This window comes from Lolium rigidum, chromosome 6, assembly GCF_022539505.1.
Source record: "Lolium rigidum isolate FL_2022 chromosome 6, APGP_CSIRO_Lrig_0.1, whole genome shotgun sequence".
Lineage (NCBI taxonomy): Eukaryota > Viridiplantae > Streptophyta > Magnoliopsida > Poales > Poaceae > Lolium > Lolium rigidum.
In genome coordinates, this window is record NC_061513.1 from 175,354,216 (window position 1) to 175,370,896 (window position 16,681).

Here is a 16,681-nt window from a genome sequence, read left to right on the forward strand (position 1 = left end):
AACTAGAAATTGGGCAGAACTTTTAAAAGTTACATGCACATAGACATACAGGGTGCACGTGTAGTGAAGGAGTTGCCCATTACTTTGCCCTTCCTCTTCTCTCCTCCTGTGCAAGTGATATTAAACATCATAACATAGTACAGAGCAGTGACCAGTGAACATAAATAATCTTGATAGGTAGTTCTAATCTTGTACATATAGGATCTGGACATCAGATGCATCATCTTATTATCAAGAAACAGTGCTCAGATTTGAGCAAATACGCCTAAATGCTGCCATATTAGTTACAAAGCCCTAAACCTATGGTTGTGGCCAAATGCTAGGAGGAACATGGTTACTTGCTCCTCAACACCTGCATATAGATGTTGTTCCACAATAACTATTTATCCTTAAACAAAGTACAAATATGGAAGAAAAAAAAGGGCTCGTTTCATCCTGGCTGATTAAAGCAATTTGTCTAATGGAGGTGATAGATATCAAGTTCAATTGCTTGCTGTTCCTGCCGACCGACAGGACAATAGGTTTATCCAATGGTACATATTTTGCCTAGAAGAATGAAGACATTGTGTGTCATTCCAATATCACAGATGATCCATGGTTCACATTTGCCATGCACCCAACATATATACTTCAGAAGAGGAAGGTGTATATATGATATGGATTGTTGCGCAGCATACTTTAATGACTACAAGATAAGGTTTCTTGTGTGCCGCCGGGGGCTGGGCTGTATATCGCAGCTCCACTTAAAACTCGTGACTAAAAAAAAAAGAAACAATACTGACACAAGAAAAACTGATGTACCCTCCATTATTCGGACATGTAAGATCAAAAGTCTCCATATAAAGAGTTCTTTATGTTTCTTTCGATAATATAAAATAATAATCAAGATGCGTGTAAACGGCAAACAATAGATGGTTATTTCTTCTATTGTTTCCCTCGTCCTGATGCCTCACGCGAAGCAAGCAAAACATACTCTAATGAAGAAGAGAAGTATACCAGTGCATAAGCAATAAATAAAAGACCATGATCGATGAAGAATTGAACAAAAACCACTCGTATACCAGATCTAGGGTTTTACCGAAAAAAGCTAAATTGAGGCCACTACCAACTGCTCAAAATCGCCATGGCTACCAGATGTAAGCAGACTCACAATGCTGCAGACGGAAACAAACAAAGGAGTGAAGGGATAGGACGCGACGGCGGAGGACGCTACCTTCTGACGGGCGACGGCGGGGAGCGGAAGCAGACAGCAGGGCAGAGAGGAGTAGTAGATTGCAAATTGGGCCTTCTAGTCGGGTAGAAATAAATGTTGCAGATGAGCCTTATCATGTTGTGGTTCAGATAGAACATCCGACCAATGGTAATTCAAGTATAGCACAATAAACCTTTGTACGGAGTACATTTTGTTTGAAACAGACTTTACTTTTTTTTTATCATTTCCTTTCTGTTCATCTAACGACGTGGGACGTACGGTGGGAGTCATTTTTAGCACAAGTCAAATCCTTCCCATTTGACGCTCTTTTACGAGACACATGCAGCGCAAGCTCCCGCCATTTGCCCACCTCGCGCTCCGCTCCTCCTCCAGCTCCAGCTCCGCATCCCATTCCCCGCCGCCACCTCGCCGCCTCCCACCTCCAGTGCCGCTTCGCGACCTCCTCGCCCACCGCCTCCCGCCTCCGCAATCGCCGCCTCCTCGCTCGCCGCCGCCAGCGCACCCTCACGCCGACCTCCTCTCCCTCCTCCGCCGCCGCGGTGGAGACCCCGCCCCGGAGAGCCTCCACCTCGAGCTCGTCAAGCGCGGCCTCACCCATGACCTCTTCCTCTCAAACCACCTCGTCAACTCCTACGCCAAGGGCTCGCGCCTCGCCTGCGCGCGCTTGGTGTTCGACGGTATGCCGGACCGGAACGCCGTTTCCTGGACCTGCCTCGTATCCGGATACGTGCTGTCGGGGTGCACCGACGAGGCCTTCCGGACGTTCCGCGCGATGCTGCGGGTTGGTTCTTCAGGCTGCAGCAGGCCCACGTCGTTTACCTTCGGGAGCGTGCTCCGCGCGTGCCAGGACGCCGGCCCGGACCGGTTCGGATTCGCGGTGCAGGTCCATGGATTGGTCTCCAAGACTACGTATGCATCGAACACGACGGTTTGCAATGCGCTGATCTCGATGTACGGTAGCTGCTCTGTTGGTCTGCCGCTCCAGGCGCAGCGGGTGTTTGATACCGCGCCAGTAAGGGACCTCATCACGTGGAACGCCTTGATGTCTGTGTATGCTAAGAAAGGGTATGTGGCGTTGACGTTTTCCTTGTTCATGGCGATGCTGCGTGATGACCATGCAACTGACTTGAGGCCAAATGAGCATACCTTTGGGAGCCTGGTCACTGCGGCATCTGTGCCCTCGTGCAGCTCAGGAGTGCTTGAGCAAGTGTTTGCGAGGGTGTTCAGTTCTGGCATCTCAAGTGACCTCTATGTGGGAAGCGCTCTAGTCAGTGCATTTGCGAGGCATGGCATGCTCGATAAAGCTAAGGACATTTTTCTCAGTTTGGAACAGAGGAACGCAGTTACATTGAATGGCCTGATCGTAGGTTTGGTCAAGCAGCACTGCAGTGAAGAAGCAGTTAGGATTTTCATGGGGACTAGGGACTCAGTGGTTGTCAATGCAGACACATATGTCGTGTTGCTCGGTGCGATAGCTGAGTTTTCTGTGCCGGAGGATGGCTTGATGAAAGGTAGGGAAGTCCACGGACATCTTCTTAGAACTGGACTTATTGATTTGAAAATTGCTGTCAGTAATAGTCTGGTTAATATGTACGCCAAATGCGGTGCCATTGAAAAAGCCTCTAGAGTTTTCCAGTTGCTTTCTGCAAGGGATCGAGTTTCATGGAACACTATTATCTCGGTTCTTGATCAGAATGGTTACTGTGAAGGTGCAATGATGAATTACTGTACAATGAGGCAACGTTGTATAAGTCCATCGAATTTTGCAGCAATTAGCGGCTTGAGCTCATGTGCAAGTTTGGGACTTTTGGCTGCAGGCCAGCAACTGCATTGTGATGCTGTAAAGTGGGGACTGGATTTAGATACCTCTGTTTCAAATGCATTGGTTAAAATGTACGGAGAATGTGGAGCTAGGTCCGACTGCTGGGAAGTTTTCAACTCTATGGCTGAACATGATGTTGTTTCCTGGAATTCTATCATGGGTGTCATGGCTAATTCGCAAGCACCTATTGCTGAATCCGTTGAAGTATTCTCCAATATGATGAGGAGTGGTTTGGTCCCAAATAAAGTAACATTTGTTAACTTACTGGCTGCATTGTCGCCGTTGTCTGTGCTTGAATTGGGAAAGCAGGTTCATGCTGTGGTGCTGAAGCATGGAGCTATAGAAGATAATGCAGTGGATAATGCTCTGATGTCATGTTATGCTAAGTCAGGAGACATGGATTCTTGTGAACAGCTGTTTTCTGAAATGTCGGGTAGAAGGGATGCTGTGTCATGGAATTCAATGATTTCAGGTTACATCTACAATGGCCATCTGCAGGAGGCTATGGACTGTGTTTGGCTTATGATACACAGTGACCAAATGATGGACTGTTGCACCTTCTCCATTGTACTGAATGCATGTGCCTCTGTCGCAGCATTGGAACGTGGGATGGAGATGCATGCTTTCGGTATTAGGTCACAGTTGGAATCAGATGTTGTGGTTGAGAGTGCTCTTGTTGATATGTACTCCAAGTGTGGAAGGATAGACTATGCTTCAAAGGTGTTCAATTCCATGAGTCAGAAAAATGAGTTCTCATGGAACTCTATGATTTCTGGTTATGCGAGACATGGTCTTGGAAGAAAAGCTTTGGATATCTTTGAAGAAATGCAGCAAAGTGGAGCAAATACAGACCATGTCACATTTATCAGTGTTCTGTCTGCCTGCAGTCATGCTGGATTGGTAGATAAAGGTCTAGACTACTTTGAAATGATGGAGGACCATGGTATAGTACCTCAGATTGAACATTATTCTTGTGTTATAGACCTGCTTGGTCGAGCTGGTAAGCTCACTAAGATACGGGAATACATCAAGAGAATGCCAATGAAACCAAATGCACTTATATGGAGGACCGTATTAGTTGCTTGTCGGCAATCAAAGGACAGGGACAAGATAGATCTGGGGAGAGAAGCTTCAAGGATGCTTTTGGAATTAGAACCTCAAAATCCTGTAAACTATGTTCTCGCATCTAACTTTTATGCAGCAACAGGAAGGTGGGAGGATACAGCCAAAGCACGAGCTGCAATTGGGGGGGCAGCAGTGAAAAAAGAGGCTGGTCGCAGTTGGGTAACCCTAGGTGATGGAGTTCATACTTTCATTGCCGGAGACAGATCACATCCGAACACCAAAGAAATATATGAAAAACTAAGTGTTTTGATCCAGAAGATAAGGAATGCAGGTTATGTTCCAATGACAGAGTTTGCCTTGTATGACCTTGAAGAAGAGAACAAAGAGGAGTTGCTAAGCTATCATAGTGAAAAGCTTGCAGTTGCCTTTGTTTTAACTCGCTCCTCCTCAGGTGTCCCCATAAGAATCATGAAAAATCTTCGGGTTTGTGGAGATTGTCACACTGCTTTTAGATACATATCTCAGATTATTGGCCGTCAAATCATTTTAAGGGATTCCATCCGATTCCATCATTTTGAGGATGGAAAGTGTTCTTGTGGAGATTACTGGTAGCCTGTTTATGAGGCGGTAGCAGGACAGGGTATTGTTAACCTCTTCTGATTTTATGGTACCAAACAACGAGACACATGGTGTTCTTAACTTACCTCCATTTGAGGTCAATGCTGCTATTTAAAGGTTCAGGTAAACTGTTCCATTACCATGGATTTACCGCCACTTCCCTGTTCCAAGTTGCAAAAGATCCTTAACCTTGAAAGTAATATAGTATTAATTTTTTATAACATGAATACTGACTTAATTGATGTGGTTTGCTGCTATGTAAAACCTTGTATGCAGATTAATTTGGATCGGAGGGAGTATTAATTTTTTATAACATGAATACTGACTTAATTGATGTGGTTTGCTGCTATGTAAAACCTTGTATGCAGATTAGATTCAGCAATCTAGAATTTCTACTTATCTGTAGGCATTCTTCAGTGAGTATACGTGGATAGCACACTCCATAGAAGGTAATATGTCTACTTATCTGTAGACATTCATCGGTATTATATGTGGATAGCACACGTCATATCTTTTTTTTTTTTGTTCCACAATCGACATGACCTAGTAAGCTCATTTTGTAAGCCTCATTGTGTATTCAGTACATTGTGGGACCAACAAACTCATGTCACTCTAACTACGTGAGTTCTTCTTTGGCTGGAAAGCTAAATTGAGATTGAAACCCTGTAATTATGCATTTTTTCAATGAATAGTAGGCGATCCTCCTACTGTATTTGTTGCCAAAATTTATAAAGTGTTTACAAGGATATGTACAAAGCAAGGAAAGAAACTAGGCAGTAGCCGTAGATTGTTTATGCTTGTCCTTGACTCTATGCATAGGCAAAGAGATGTCTTGCTTAAAAAAGAGCCTTCTAAGCTTTTGAAGGAAGGCCTAACATGCTTGCAGATCCATCCGTTTCTTAGTTTCTGAATGATGCATTTATTCTAGATGAAAAAATTACCACGTACGGACATCCAAATGGAATATCCGTTTTATTCTTCTCAAGGAAATCCCTTATTAGCAAAAAAGAAAGATGGAAAGTGGATTTTACATTCATCAAAACTGACAGGACAGTAGTACAAATGAAGTCAAGGGTATACCAATGTGCAAGATTGATCTTTCTATACGTTGGATAAAAGAAGATAGATTATACTTCGGACTTATACATAACAACAACACCAAACATCAGCTCTCAGTCCAAATCCACAATCCCAAAATTGGAGAGAAGGATCTTCATTTGCTCGACGAAATCCGAGCCTGTTGCATACTCTGTTAGCATCCCTACTGCAAACCCAAACATAGCCCATCTGCAAGAGTTTTATATAATCAGAATCACCATACAGGAACAAGCAATCTTAAACTATTTGACGGAACAGTTAAACTTAAGTGTGCATCATCTTGCATTTCAGCATGCTTGTTTTTTGTTTTTGGCCGAATTACGGTAGGGGAAGCCTATTTCAGCATGCTTGTCGCTATTACTAGTCGCTTCTGTGACTTGTTACTTATTATTATTATTATAGGTAAGTTACTTCAGGAGAAAGAACACTATAGTTTGCAGTAACTTTACTATGATCCCTGCTTTTGAGTACTCGTAGACATGCCCAAAAAATTTTAGAGGTCAGTTGTTTGTTTGGGGGCATGCTGTATTGATGTCTGTTACAAGCATAAACCATGATCATTCTGCACCATTAATTTGCAATTCAGTAGGTTATGAAATATTGTTACTCCCTCCGATTCATATTAATTGACTTCAATATGAATGTATCTAGAACTAAAATGTGTCTAGATACATCCATATTAGAGTCAATTAATATGAACCGGAGGGAGTATTTAAGGAACTGTATTCCATTTCATCACCTGATTGCTACTATTTAGAAAATCTAACAAAACATGTACTGCTTAAACTTGATGCAAGTTGCAGTTGCAGAGGGGCAGCCATACCTTCCATTGGAAATCTCGTTCTTGGCTAGCCACCCGAAGAAGGGCCCCTGGTTGGTCTCCTCCAGCTTCTTCTTCTTGAAGTACTCCTGCAGTTCCTTGGCCACCTTCCTCTGGTACTCGAACGTCACAACCCCTCCCACCGGTGGCGGCCCAGCAGCCACCGAGGCTGCCGGCTTCGTCTCAGGAGGAGGAGGTGACGGCGCTGCCGGCTTCACCGGGGTGGGTGGCTTGGACAGGCTCGGAGGGCTGGACAGAGATGGCCCCTTGGGAGGCATGGGCGGCGGCGGCGACAGCGGGGGCGCAGACGGTCTCCTGGGCCCCTCCGCGCTGGAGCTCCGGATCACGGCGAAGGACCTGCATGCCCGGTACGAAGGCGGCGGGACGACACGTCCCACCTTCACCTTGATGGAAGGGATGGAGGGTGCCAAAGACATTGCTTCGTTTGAGCTGCCTGGCGTTGTTGGCTCTTGGAAAGAACAGAGAGACAGAGGAGAAGGGAATGGGAGGGAAGGCGTGGAGAAGGTTTGGACACACACTACACTGGGGCGCGCTCGTTGTGGATAAGGGTGTGTGGTGTCAAGTCTCTTCCCCTCTCGGGACAGGGAACAGGGGCAGTGCCAAGTACTAGTTGGAGTTGGAGATGCGTGAGAGGAGAAGGAGCAGCAGGTGTTCGATCTTCGATGGCGAGTTGCGGATTAGATTGTGAGGTTTTCAGGGACTCGACATGGGCGCAGCACGTTCAGACATTCCTGCCTCCTGCTGCGTGTTGCGATTGTCCCCGTCAGGCCCGGACGCCCCGTACAACTTGTTGGTTGGAGACTTGCGCAGAATTTTTTTTTCCACTTTTCTGGACGCGAGGCCTGCGTGTAGACGTGTACTAGGGTCACTGCTTTTTGTTTTGGCCTTTGAGGGCGTGATCATCACACGAGCTACGTGGAGGTGGTAACAATGTTGTGAGAGTGCGATCAAGGAGACTAAGTTGAATAAAGAAGAAAGTCTAGAGAGGTGTAGGAGGGAGATAGAAATGTGTTGTCTAGTGACTAAGAGAAAATACTCCTTACATAAAAGAACGCTCGTCTTGAGACAGCCTGAGTATGTAACATACATACTCCCTGGGTTCCATATCAATGGTCGCAGATTTATCTCACTACTCATACATTAGACACGTTTTAGCGTGTATATACATGCAAATTTTGACAAATCCGCAATAGTTAATATAGAATGGAGGTTGTAGAAAAGAGGACAATCTATGGACGCGGAGCATGTGAACCCGGGTGCACATGCACCCCATTATAAAAAAAGGCAATTCCAAAGTTTTAGAATTTTTTAAAAAAAATTGCACGCATTTATATTGTATGTTGACGCTTTTTTGTGCAGATTTTGGCATAAAAAAGACTATGTGTGACCTACACATAAATGTGAAAATAGAATTCCTTATTTCCATGAACAGTACACAACCAATCATTATAGTGTCATTTGGACATTTTGTCATTTTTGTGTGGGCACATACAATCGAATATTTCCGTGAAAACTTACACAATTATCAAAACAATACATGATTTTTTTGAGATTTTCAAATGGCATTTTTTTAATATTCAAGAAAACGGGTGCACGTACACGTGGATTTATCCTGTTATTTTACGACAATCTATGAGCTACTCCATATATTTTGGTATGTATACTAATGGTTCAAGTCTTGCACTGAAGATTGTGCAAAATACTGCCTTACATTAGAAGTTTAGAACGGTGGTAGTGTATTCAACTTAACCAAGGGCCTTCAGCAGCGCCCCTCTACTTGGTATTGGTCTAAAACCTTTTTACTCGCCTTCCTTCATCTTCCTGTTTAAGGTCTTTACCAGCAACAAAATAAGAACTATTAAAATCATTAATACGAACACAAAAGGAACCTTTATACAACACAGATTTAATCAACGTTCTAAATTTAGGAGAGAAATTCCTAGATTGCAACATAGAATCCAAGAACTCCCAATCAATACGATCATAAGCCTTCTCATAATCTAGTTTCAAAACTAGACCTGAGTGCTTCTTAGAATAAACGTCGTGGATAACCTCATGAGCCGCCACTACACTCTCAAGAATGTAGCGACCCTTGATAAATGCAGTCTGATTATTAGCGATCATCCTATTACTAATCGGAGTAATCCTATTTGTAATAGCTTTAGTTATTACTTTCAGACTACAATTACCAAGACTAATAGGCTTAAATTTCTTCATGTCTTTAGCATCATGATCCTTCGGAATTAAAGTAAAGATGGCATAATTTAGTCTAGAGACATCAAGAGTGCCGGATTCAAAATCCCTCACAAGGGCCATGAAATCAAATTTAATCAAATCCCAAAACTTTTGATAAAAAAGAAAGGAAAACCCATCGGGCCCAGGGGCGCCAACCGCATAAGACCCCATGATAGCATCATGTATCTCTTTTTCCGAAAAAGGGGCATCAAGCAGGGAGGCCTCCTCATCAGTGAGAAGGTCATCCATGTCCCAAAAACCATCGTCTAAGGAAATATCTTGTCTATTTTCTTTGGCAAAAAGATTTTTGTAAAAGTTCGCTGCTACATCAAGAATTTCCTCGGTAGTTTCAACGGGATCATTAGGGCCAATGAGGACACTAATATTCTTTTTACGCCTTCAACCGTATGAAAATAGGAAGTATTGCGGTCACCTTCGACCACTTGCCTATCCCTAGAACGTTGCCAAGCTTTAGTTTCCTCTTGGGACCAAATCTCATCAAGCTCGGTTTTAATCTCTTCCATTCTCATTTTATCCCTAGCATCAAGTTGATTTTGTTCTGAAAACACATCCAAGATATCAAACTCTTGCAAAAGAGTTTTTTTTTTTCAAAGCAGCCTCAAAGTTAATATTCAACCCTTTTAATTTTTTCACAACAGCCTAAGCTTAAACTGCCAAATATCAATTGCAATAGTGCAATTACATTCACTATTCCATACTTTGTGAACCATTTCAGAAAACTCCTCATGTTGAAGCCACCATTTTTCAAATCGAAAAAGCTCAGGAAGAGTAGTATACTTACTACCAGTATCTAACACAAGCTTACGACTGACGCGTTTCTCTCTTTCAACTGAAGAATCGTGTTAGAACATATCAACAGATGTTCAACGAAGACCCTAACCCTATTCACTCAGATTTAAATGTTTTCATTCAAATTTAGAATATTTAGAACCAAATTAGAAAGAAATTTAACTAAAATTTAAACTACCCTAACCCTATTCTTCATCCAAGGCAGAGCACCAGGCCACCCGCGCTGACGACCCAGTGTTTCAGCACCCTCCTGTTCGGCGACCGCGTATTCAACGAACTTCTTGGCCTTGTCGACAGTGAGCTTGCCCTTCTAGCTACCATCGTCATCCTCAATGTTGTGCGTAATTGCGTCGGAGTAAAAGGTGGCCCCGACAGATGGGAGCATCGGTGAGGATTAATTTTGTGTCCGAACCCCAAGAATCTTGTGGAGATGGAGAGTGGACAAATGGAGGCCGACCTACATGTATCCCTTTATTTTTAAAATTTCGTAAATCATAGTTTTGAATTTCAAAAAATTCTGAAAAAAAATCCTAGATGTAACCAATGATGGTATCTACAAACATGTAAAATCTCAATGTGAAATTATTAATAGTTTGCGCTACACACAAAAAATGTGCGGATATGGGAATAATGAATAGTGCACATTTCAAAACTATAAACCTATCAGATTTTTTCATTTTTGTATAGTCTACAATACAAAGAATTTCACATTGAGATTTTGCACGTTTATCGATTTCATAATTGTCTACGTCCAGGATTTTTTTTCAGACTTTTTTGAAACTTAAAATTATGATTTCGAATTTTAAAAAATAAAGGGCTGCATGTAGCTTGGCCTCCATCTGCAGTTTTCGGTGGAGATGGTCTTACTTACCTTTTGGGCTATTTGCAAAGATAGCATCATTACATCTACATGTGCTCTAGATTTCAGCCGAAGTATCTTCCTAAATACTCTATCATACTATAAAAAAAGTCTTCTAAATTTGGCGATAAACCAATTAATTTCTACATATTACTCGCTTTGTCTCAAAACAATTTGCTCAACTTTATCCAGATACGAAAGTATATAGATATATTTAGTTATAGATACATAGAAAAGGTTGAGAATGTTATTTTAGAAGAGAGAGTATTACTTTCTGCATTCCAATGAATGTCCTTGTTTTCTGTGTTTCTTCTTTAACCAAGAATTACTCTGAATATATAAAAGTTTTTGGTATATAATATTAGCATCATTAGAAAGTGTTTTTTGAATACAAATCTAAAATACAAATTATGTATAATATAATTAATATTTTGTTGCTAATTTGTTTCTAACTTTATTCCAAACGGAGGTAGTATGAATTGCCTAAACATTGGCTTGCCATGTTGCCAAATTGACCGCCGATCGCCATCGTTGCTCCGTCATCCGACGGCTGTCCACTTCCCACGGTTTCGCTCGTCGTGGCCGTCCCACTTACGATCCGGGCCCATGAGGTCAACTCCGACGCGGAGCCCAGTATGATCATCTACAGCGCAAGTCTCACTAGGACAGCGCAGCACAGCACCAACTGCCACTGAGCCCTTTCCTACTTCCCTTTCGTTTCCCCCCTTTTCTTATTTTTATTCTTACTAGCAAAAGTGCCCGTGCGTTGCACCGGGTTTACAATAAACAATACATGCATGTTATTTATTTTCTTTTGTTTTAGATCATTCGAATATGTTAGCTCTCACTTAACATTTAATTTTCTATGTATATAATATAATAAAGCATTCATTTCGGAAAAGGAAAAGCTTTGCGCCTACTTCCAATCTTTTTGTTTTGTATCATGTTTATCCAAAAACACCGACTTAAATAATATACTTGTTAGAACTAAAAAGGAAAAGTTGAGATGAAAGATATGCAAATTCTTGGGTCTTCTGTTGCAAAGATCAAACTTATAGATAATGGCTCTTTTGTATGGCACATTCGAAGATAAAATGCACGTAACTGGAAGGCGCCATCTACGGATGCGATTACCATCATAAAAAACTCGATGGAGGTGGCCGCTGAAATTTGCATCTTGCAAATTTAATTTGAACAAGTAAATAAAACTATGTAGAAAGTCATTAAAATATTGAGCTGCATAAATTTCATACAAAATTTTGGCTGACAAATCCTGCAAACACATAGCTGGCCAGTGGCATCGAGCAATGCCACAAATTCTGCAATGTGAATTGACACAAACCCCGCACCTAACAACACCACAAATTCACCAGACAACTATGTTGAAAAAAATCACAACGTAGGAATGTAGGATGCAAAATTATCCAATTTATCATATGTTCTCATACTTGAAATCCCGACACCAATTTCTCGAGATATTAAGTAGCTTGCAATACCACCGGGCCTAGTCGATGGATTGAGGTTGTGGTGCCTCGCATAAGTTGAACCAGTATCATAGTTGGAGGAAAAAAATTGGCGGTAAAGTACTTACTCTATTTTTTCTGAATACAAATATATATACAAATCGAAAACGTATTCGAAAAAAAACTAAAAACACGTCTAAATTGAAATGTTTTAAAATAATTCATAGAAAATACTCATTTTTGTGTGTGCGATGCCTCTTTTGATGCAACGTGTGTAGAACAGAAAGATCCCACATGTCATTGAAAGATGCTACGGAAAATGGAAAGAAACTCGTGTGGTGTTGTGCTGTTAACCTACAAGGCCATCACGATAAAAACATACAAGCCAAACGTGTGTAGCAGTGCCAATGGTCGAGCATGGAGGATAGGATAAGGCTTCGTTGAAACGCACATGGAGGAGGAAAGGGGATTTTTCTTCCAGCGCTGCGCATCCTCCGCCTTCTCTCGTCCTCGAGGCAGGAGCCAACCGTGCTCAACCTACACACATGGAGGAGGAAAGGGGATTTTTCTTCCAGCGCCGCGCATCCTCCGTCCGCCACCTTTGATTTCCTGGATTCTGAGCCTTTCCCGTCTCCTTCTTTAGGATCCCTCTCTGCCTCCTCTGAGTTTCTATCAACCTCGGCCGCCACCACCGATTCCCTGCATATCCGAGCCTTTCCGTCTCCCTTCTAGCCTTTCCCGTCTCCTTCTTTAGGATCCCTCTCTGCCTCCTCTGAGTTTCTATCCCGTTGTGAGATCTCTCAACCTCGGCCGCCACCACTGATTCCCTGCATATCCGAGCCTTTCCGTCTCCCTTCTTAAGATCCCTCTCTGCCTCCTCTGATTTTCTATCCCGTGATCTCGATTTGGCGTCTTTGTCTGATCCAGATCCATCGCTCCAGCGCTGTGCTCTCTCTTCCGAGAGCTGTCAAATGTTGTCATGTAATTGCTTGCTGATGGTTGGAATTTCTGGCCGTATATAAACCGGATGATCTTGCCGTAAAGGATCGATGTGGGACTATTCAACCGAGAACATCAGTACACCATCTGTGTTACTGCGTTCTTAGGCCAGAAAACTATTCTTAAAGCCCTGATAGCCAAATCAAAGCCCAAGCCCGCTTCCTCGTGTGCGGGGGGTGAACTCCACCGCCCGCTCGGGCCAGGAGCTGTACATACTTGGGTCATAGATGGTTGGACGCGCGGACGAAGAGAATCGTTTTAACGAACCAGTACCATGGCATGTGTATGTATTATGTGATTTGGTGGGAGGGTAAAACCGTCCACTAAAAAGTTGGACGAAAATTTTGGCAGAAACCTTAGCTCGATTACGATTTTGTTCCGCCACCGCTCTCCTCTCCTCTCCGCTTCGCTTCTCAAATCCAGGCTCAGATCCGATACCTCGCCCGCCTCCCACCCTGCCGCGCCCAATCGGAATGTAGTTCTCCCCCAGGTACGATCCGTTCAACCGCAGCATTTTATTTCCCAACTGACTAACTTTCCCGATGTTTTGCTCTTGTTTTACTATTGCTTGGCGAGATCCGAGTTGTGCCGGTTCTTGTTTGGGTGTTAGCAAATGCGTTGCTTACGTGAGCTCGATTAGTAATTTGGTTTGGTTCTTGGGTGCTAGATCCGTGTCAAGGCCCCTCTTCAGTCCGTTAAGCATCAATGGGATCTTAGCTTGGGCATTACTTCAATGTTGCGGATTTTCTTTTTTAGTCTCAAGCTTAGTCGTCTGAATTAAGTTTACAGTGAGCAATTGTTGGTAACTTTGGAATAAATCTTGTTAGGATTACCTCATTAGCCACTTCTTGTCAACCTGTACTGTAGTTTTTTAAAATGTTTTTATCTGTTTATTAGAGGTACGAGTGAATCAAGATCCCTTTATTATTTGATGCGATTTGGAGTACATTAGGCATGTGATCATGTTCAGGTGACTCGGCTGAACCCTCCAATAATTGGCTCAACTAAAACTGGAACTGTGGATATTATTGGAAGCTTTCTTTTTCTTGACTGTGTACGGCAACCAATAATTGGAGGGTCTTGGTTCAACCCAAAATGCCTACTGCAGTAAAGATGTCTATGACCTGTCGAATGAGATACTTATAGAATTGATGTCATTGACTACTAAGCGATGTGCGGCTCATCTTCTTCTACTTGTTTACTACATTCATGAGACCCTAGTATATATCTCGATTGCAAGAATAGAGAGCATTGGGTCTGATTTTGTTTTCCCTTGTAGCACAGTAGACTAGCCAATGAAGAGGAAGTTTTTAAAGCAGAGCAGAAGAATATAGTTTATGGTGCCTGGATGAGAATTGGAAATGCTACTGGCTGTGGAAGGAGGAGGGTTTTTCTCGTCATCAGCTTCAGGGTACAGCCATGGCCTTGCTCTTTTGCTGCTTGGACGGAAAGAAGAAGATAAGCCTGTCAAAGTATCACCTTGGAATCAGTACCGACTAGTCGACGGGGAAGCTGAGAAGGTGTATAATCTGGCTCCCGGGAAAAACCAAGCTCCCCGCAAATGTGCTCCCTTCATCTGCTTTGGTCGCGCAGCTTCGGAGCTTGAAGCTGCATCTCCTCCTAAAGTGAGTTCAAGCAACACATTGAACTCTTTGGAAGACTCACCAGGTTTAACAAAGAAGAAAGTAACGACTAATGATCCTATCACTGGAGATGAGATAAAGGGTTGTCTTAAGAGCAACTCAAAAAGAGATTCGTCAGAGCATTGTATAGTGGTGAGTGAAGGCGAGGAACCGCGCGAGTCACTGGAAGAGGTGCAAACCTTGAAATCGGGTATGGAACGAAGAAGAGTTCAGTGGACAGATACGTGCGGAAAGGAGCTTTTCGAGATAAGGGAGTTCGAAGCCAGGTACAGTCTGACAACTAATGTGTGCTGTATTACTGTTTTGTTGTGAAGTCTTGTACCCAGTTGTTATATTCATAATATTTTTCTAACTGCTGAATAATTGCATTTCGACAGTGATGAAAGTTTGTCTGATGATGAAGAAAACGAGGGTTTCAGGAAATGCGAGTGTGTGATTCAGTAGAATTCACCTCTATCATTTGAGACAATGATCCATGGATAGCTGCAGCCTTTCTGCTAGGATATGCTTATTGAAACTTCTCATCCATCAAGAATTCATGATGGTACCTGTGGCTTTTGACGCTAAGCAAACAACGATGAGACATTCTATATGGTGCTGAACTGTCTGTTTGTGTTCCTCATAGCTAGTCTGCACACTACGTTACAGTTTTGATGCTCACTGTACTATACCAAAATTTGACTCATTTGTTATGTTTCGCCTTCTTTTCATTCCTCTTGGGTGTTGGCCAGCTCTAGGTTGTAACATATAAGGCTGTCTAGTTAGTGGTGGCATGGATGTTTGATTCGCCATCTTTGTTTTGCCTTGCTCATCACTGTTAAGTGCTGCCCTGGCCCTGCTGACATTTTTCTGTCAAGATGTTATGTTCATTTATTGGCGATTTTTTAAATAATACATTTATTTATTTATTTCTAGAAATTATACTCGTTTTTAACAAATTTCACAAATAATACACCGTCGGGGTACCATTTCCCGAGAGGAAGAAATCGGGGAAGCGATACCCAATAGGAAGTAATCAGGGCAGTCTATCCCGATATGTCGCCATCACATCCCTTGATGAGTAGATCATTCGTGTCTTACTGGTCAAAGGTAAGTAAGAACCTCTTGATATCGGGAAGTGCCTATAAATAATAGGTAAGTCTTGCTGTCTCAAATAGGGATTGAGTGCCTGTGGAGAAGAGAAGAGATAGGGCTATAGCGAATATTACTTTCTTATAGATGTATAAGGGGAGTACGGGCTATAAACCTTCCAGGCAGTTCACTATACTTTTGGTTGGCAAAATGGATAAGGAAGGCAAGCATAAATAGATACGAAAGAAGCGGAAGAGGAAACTATTTAAATGATATAACTTTTTTTCAACCTAACTTACTCGTACGAGTGATTAGCTGGTCTCCTCGAGCCGCTCTTTGCAGCTTGGCCTCCTACAAGGCTGTCTTCGGCTTCTCAATGGCTTTGTCTCTAATCCCCCTTGGGGACCGGATTCAAGATTCTATGGATCAGATGTTTTGGTGGTGGAAATAGCAAGCAAACAGACAACAAATCGCTATTAAATGGGATAAAATGGTAGCAGAGTTGAGAGGAAAATGAGAGAGCTAAAACGAGGAGGAAGAAGAAGGAGGCGAGGGCATTGCCCCAATTTAAAGTGATCGAACCACTACTCGGGGAAGAGTACCCCGATAAGCTGCATCGGGATTCTGTCGCCAACCGCCCTGTCGTTGGCCAGGTCGTCAGCACCAGCGTGCCTTTTCGAGGTGGCGATTCCCGACGCCGTCCACTCGGGGAACAGCGGCCCGACAACTGCTCTCTTGGACCACGCGCGAGGACGTCCTTGAAATCGTGGCCTACGAGTATCGCTCCCGATTACTTCCCCTCGAGAAGCGGTACCCCTGCGGTGTATTATTTGTGAAATTTGGCAATAATGTGTATTAATTCTGGAAATAAAGAAAAAATGTATTAAAAATTCGCCGTTTATTGATGGCTACATATGTGTTATGATGCTACTGAAAAAAATATC

The 16,681-nt window shown here is 42.8% G+C and overlaps 3 protein-coding genes across 4 annotated transcripts; 2 read left to right on the top strand and 1 right to left on the bottom strand.

Moving 5' to 3' along the window:
* Positions 1-1,532: 1,532 nt before the first annotated feature.
* Positions 1,533-5,149, top strand: LOC124663586 (putative pentatricopeptide repeat-containing protein At5g09950). Its single transcript, XM_047201272.1, has one exon. It carries the CDS (start codon positions 1,533-1,535, stop codon positions 4,710-4,712), a length of 3,180 nt encoding a protein of 1,059 aa, XP_047057228.1. The 3' UTR covers positions 4,713-5,149.
* A 581-nt stretch (positions 5,150-5,730) lies between these two features.
* Positions 5,731-7,232, bottom strand: LOC124660255 (light-harvesting complex-like protein OHP2, chloroplastic). The gene is made up of 2 exons (XM_047198057.1): positions 6,640-7,232; positions 5,731-6,005 (listed from the first exon to the last, which is right to left on the bottom strand). Exons 1-2 carry the CDS (start codon positions 7,071-7,073, stop codon positions 5,891-5,893), a joined length of 549 nt encoding a protein of 182 aa, XP_047054013.1. The 5' UTR covers positions 7,074-7,232; the 3' UTR covers positions 5,731-5,890.
* Positions 7,233-13,408: 6,176 nt separating this feature from the next.
* Positions 13,409-15,552, top strand: LOC124660254. Of its 2 annotated transcripts, none has more exons than XM_047198055.1 (3): positions 13,409-13,513; positions 14,303-14,932; positions 15,044-15,552. In XM_047198055.1, the coding sequence occupies exons 2-3, from the start codon at positions 14,385-14,387 to the stop codon at positions 15,108-15,110; spliced, it is 615 nt and encodes a 204-aa protein (XP_047054011.1). In that variant the 5' UTR covers positions 13,409-13,513; positions 14,303-14,384; the 3' UTR covers positions 15,111-15,552. The 2 variants fall into 2 exon arrangements, with proteins under 2 accessions (XP_047054011.1, XP_047054012.1); XM_047198056.1 differs by having other exon boundaries at positions 14,308-14,932.
* The last annotated feature ends 1,129 nt before the right edge of the window (positions 15,553-16,681 follow it).

Bases quoted from the DNA above. Each gene is read 5' to 3' on its own strand.
- LOC124660254 (XM_047198055.1), top strand. From the start codon at position 14,385: ATGCTACTGGCTGTGGAAGGAGGAGGGTTTTTCTCGTCATCAGCTTCA. The intron at 14,933-15,043 runs GTACAGTCTGAC...GCATTTCGACAG, and splicing joins ATAAGGGAGTTCGAAGCCAG to TGATGAAAGTTTGTCTGATG.
- LOC124663586 (XM_047201272.1), top strand. From the start codon at position 1,533: ATGCAGCGCAAGCTCCCGCCATTTGCCCACCTCGCGCTCCGCTCCTCC.
- LOC124660255 (XM_047198057.1), bottom strand. From the start codon at position 7,073: ATGTCTTTGGCACCCTCCATCCCTTCCATCAAGGTGAAGGTGGGACGT. The intron at 6,006-6,639 runs GTATGGCTGCCC...AAACTCTTGCAG, and splicing joins AACGAGATTTCCAATGGAAG to ATGGGCTATGTTTGGGTTTG.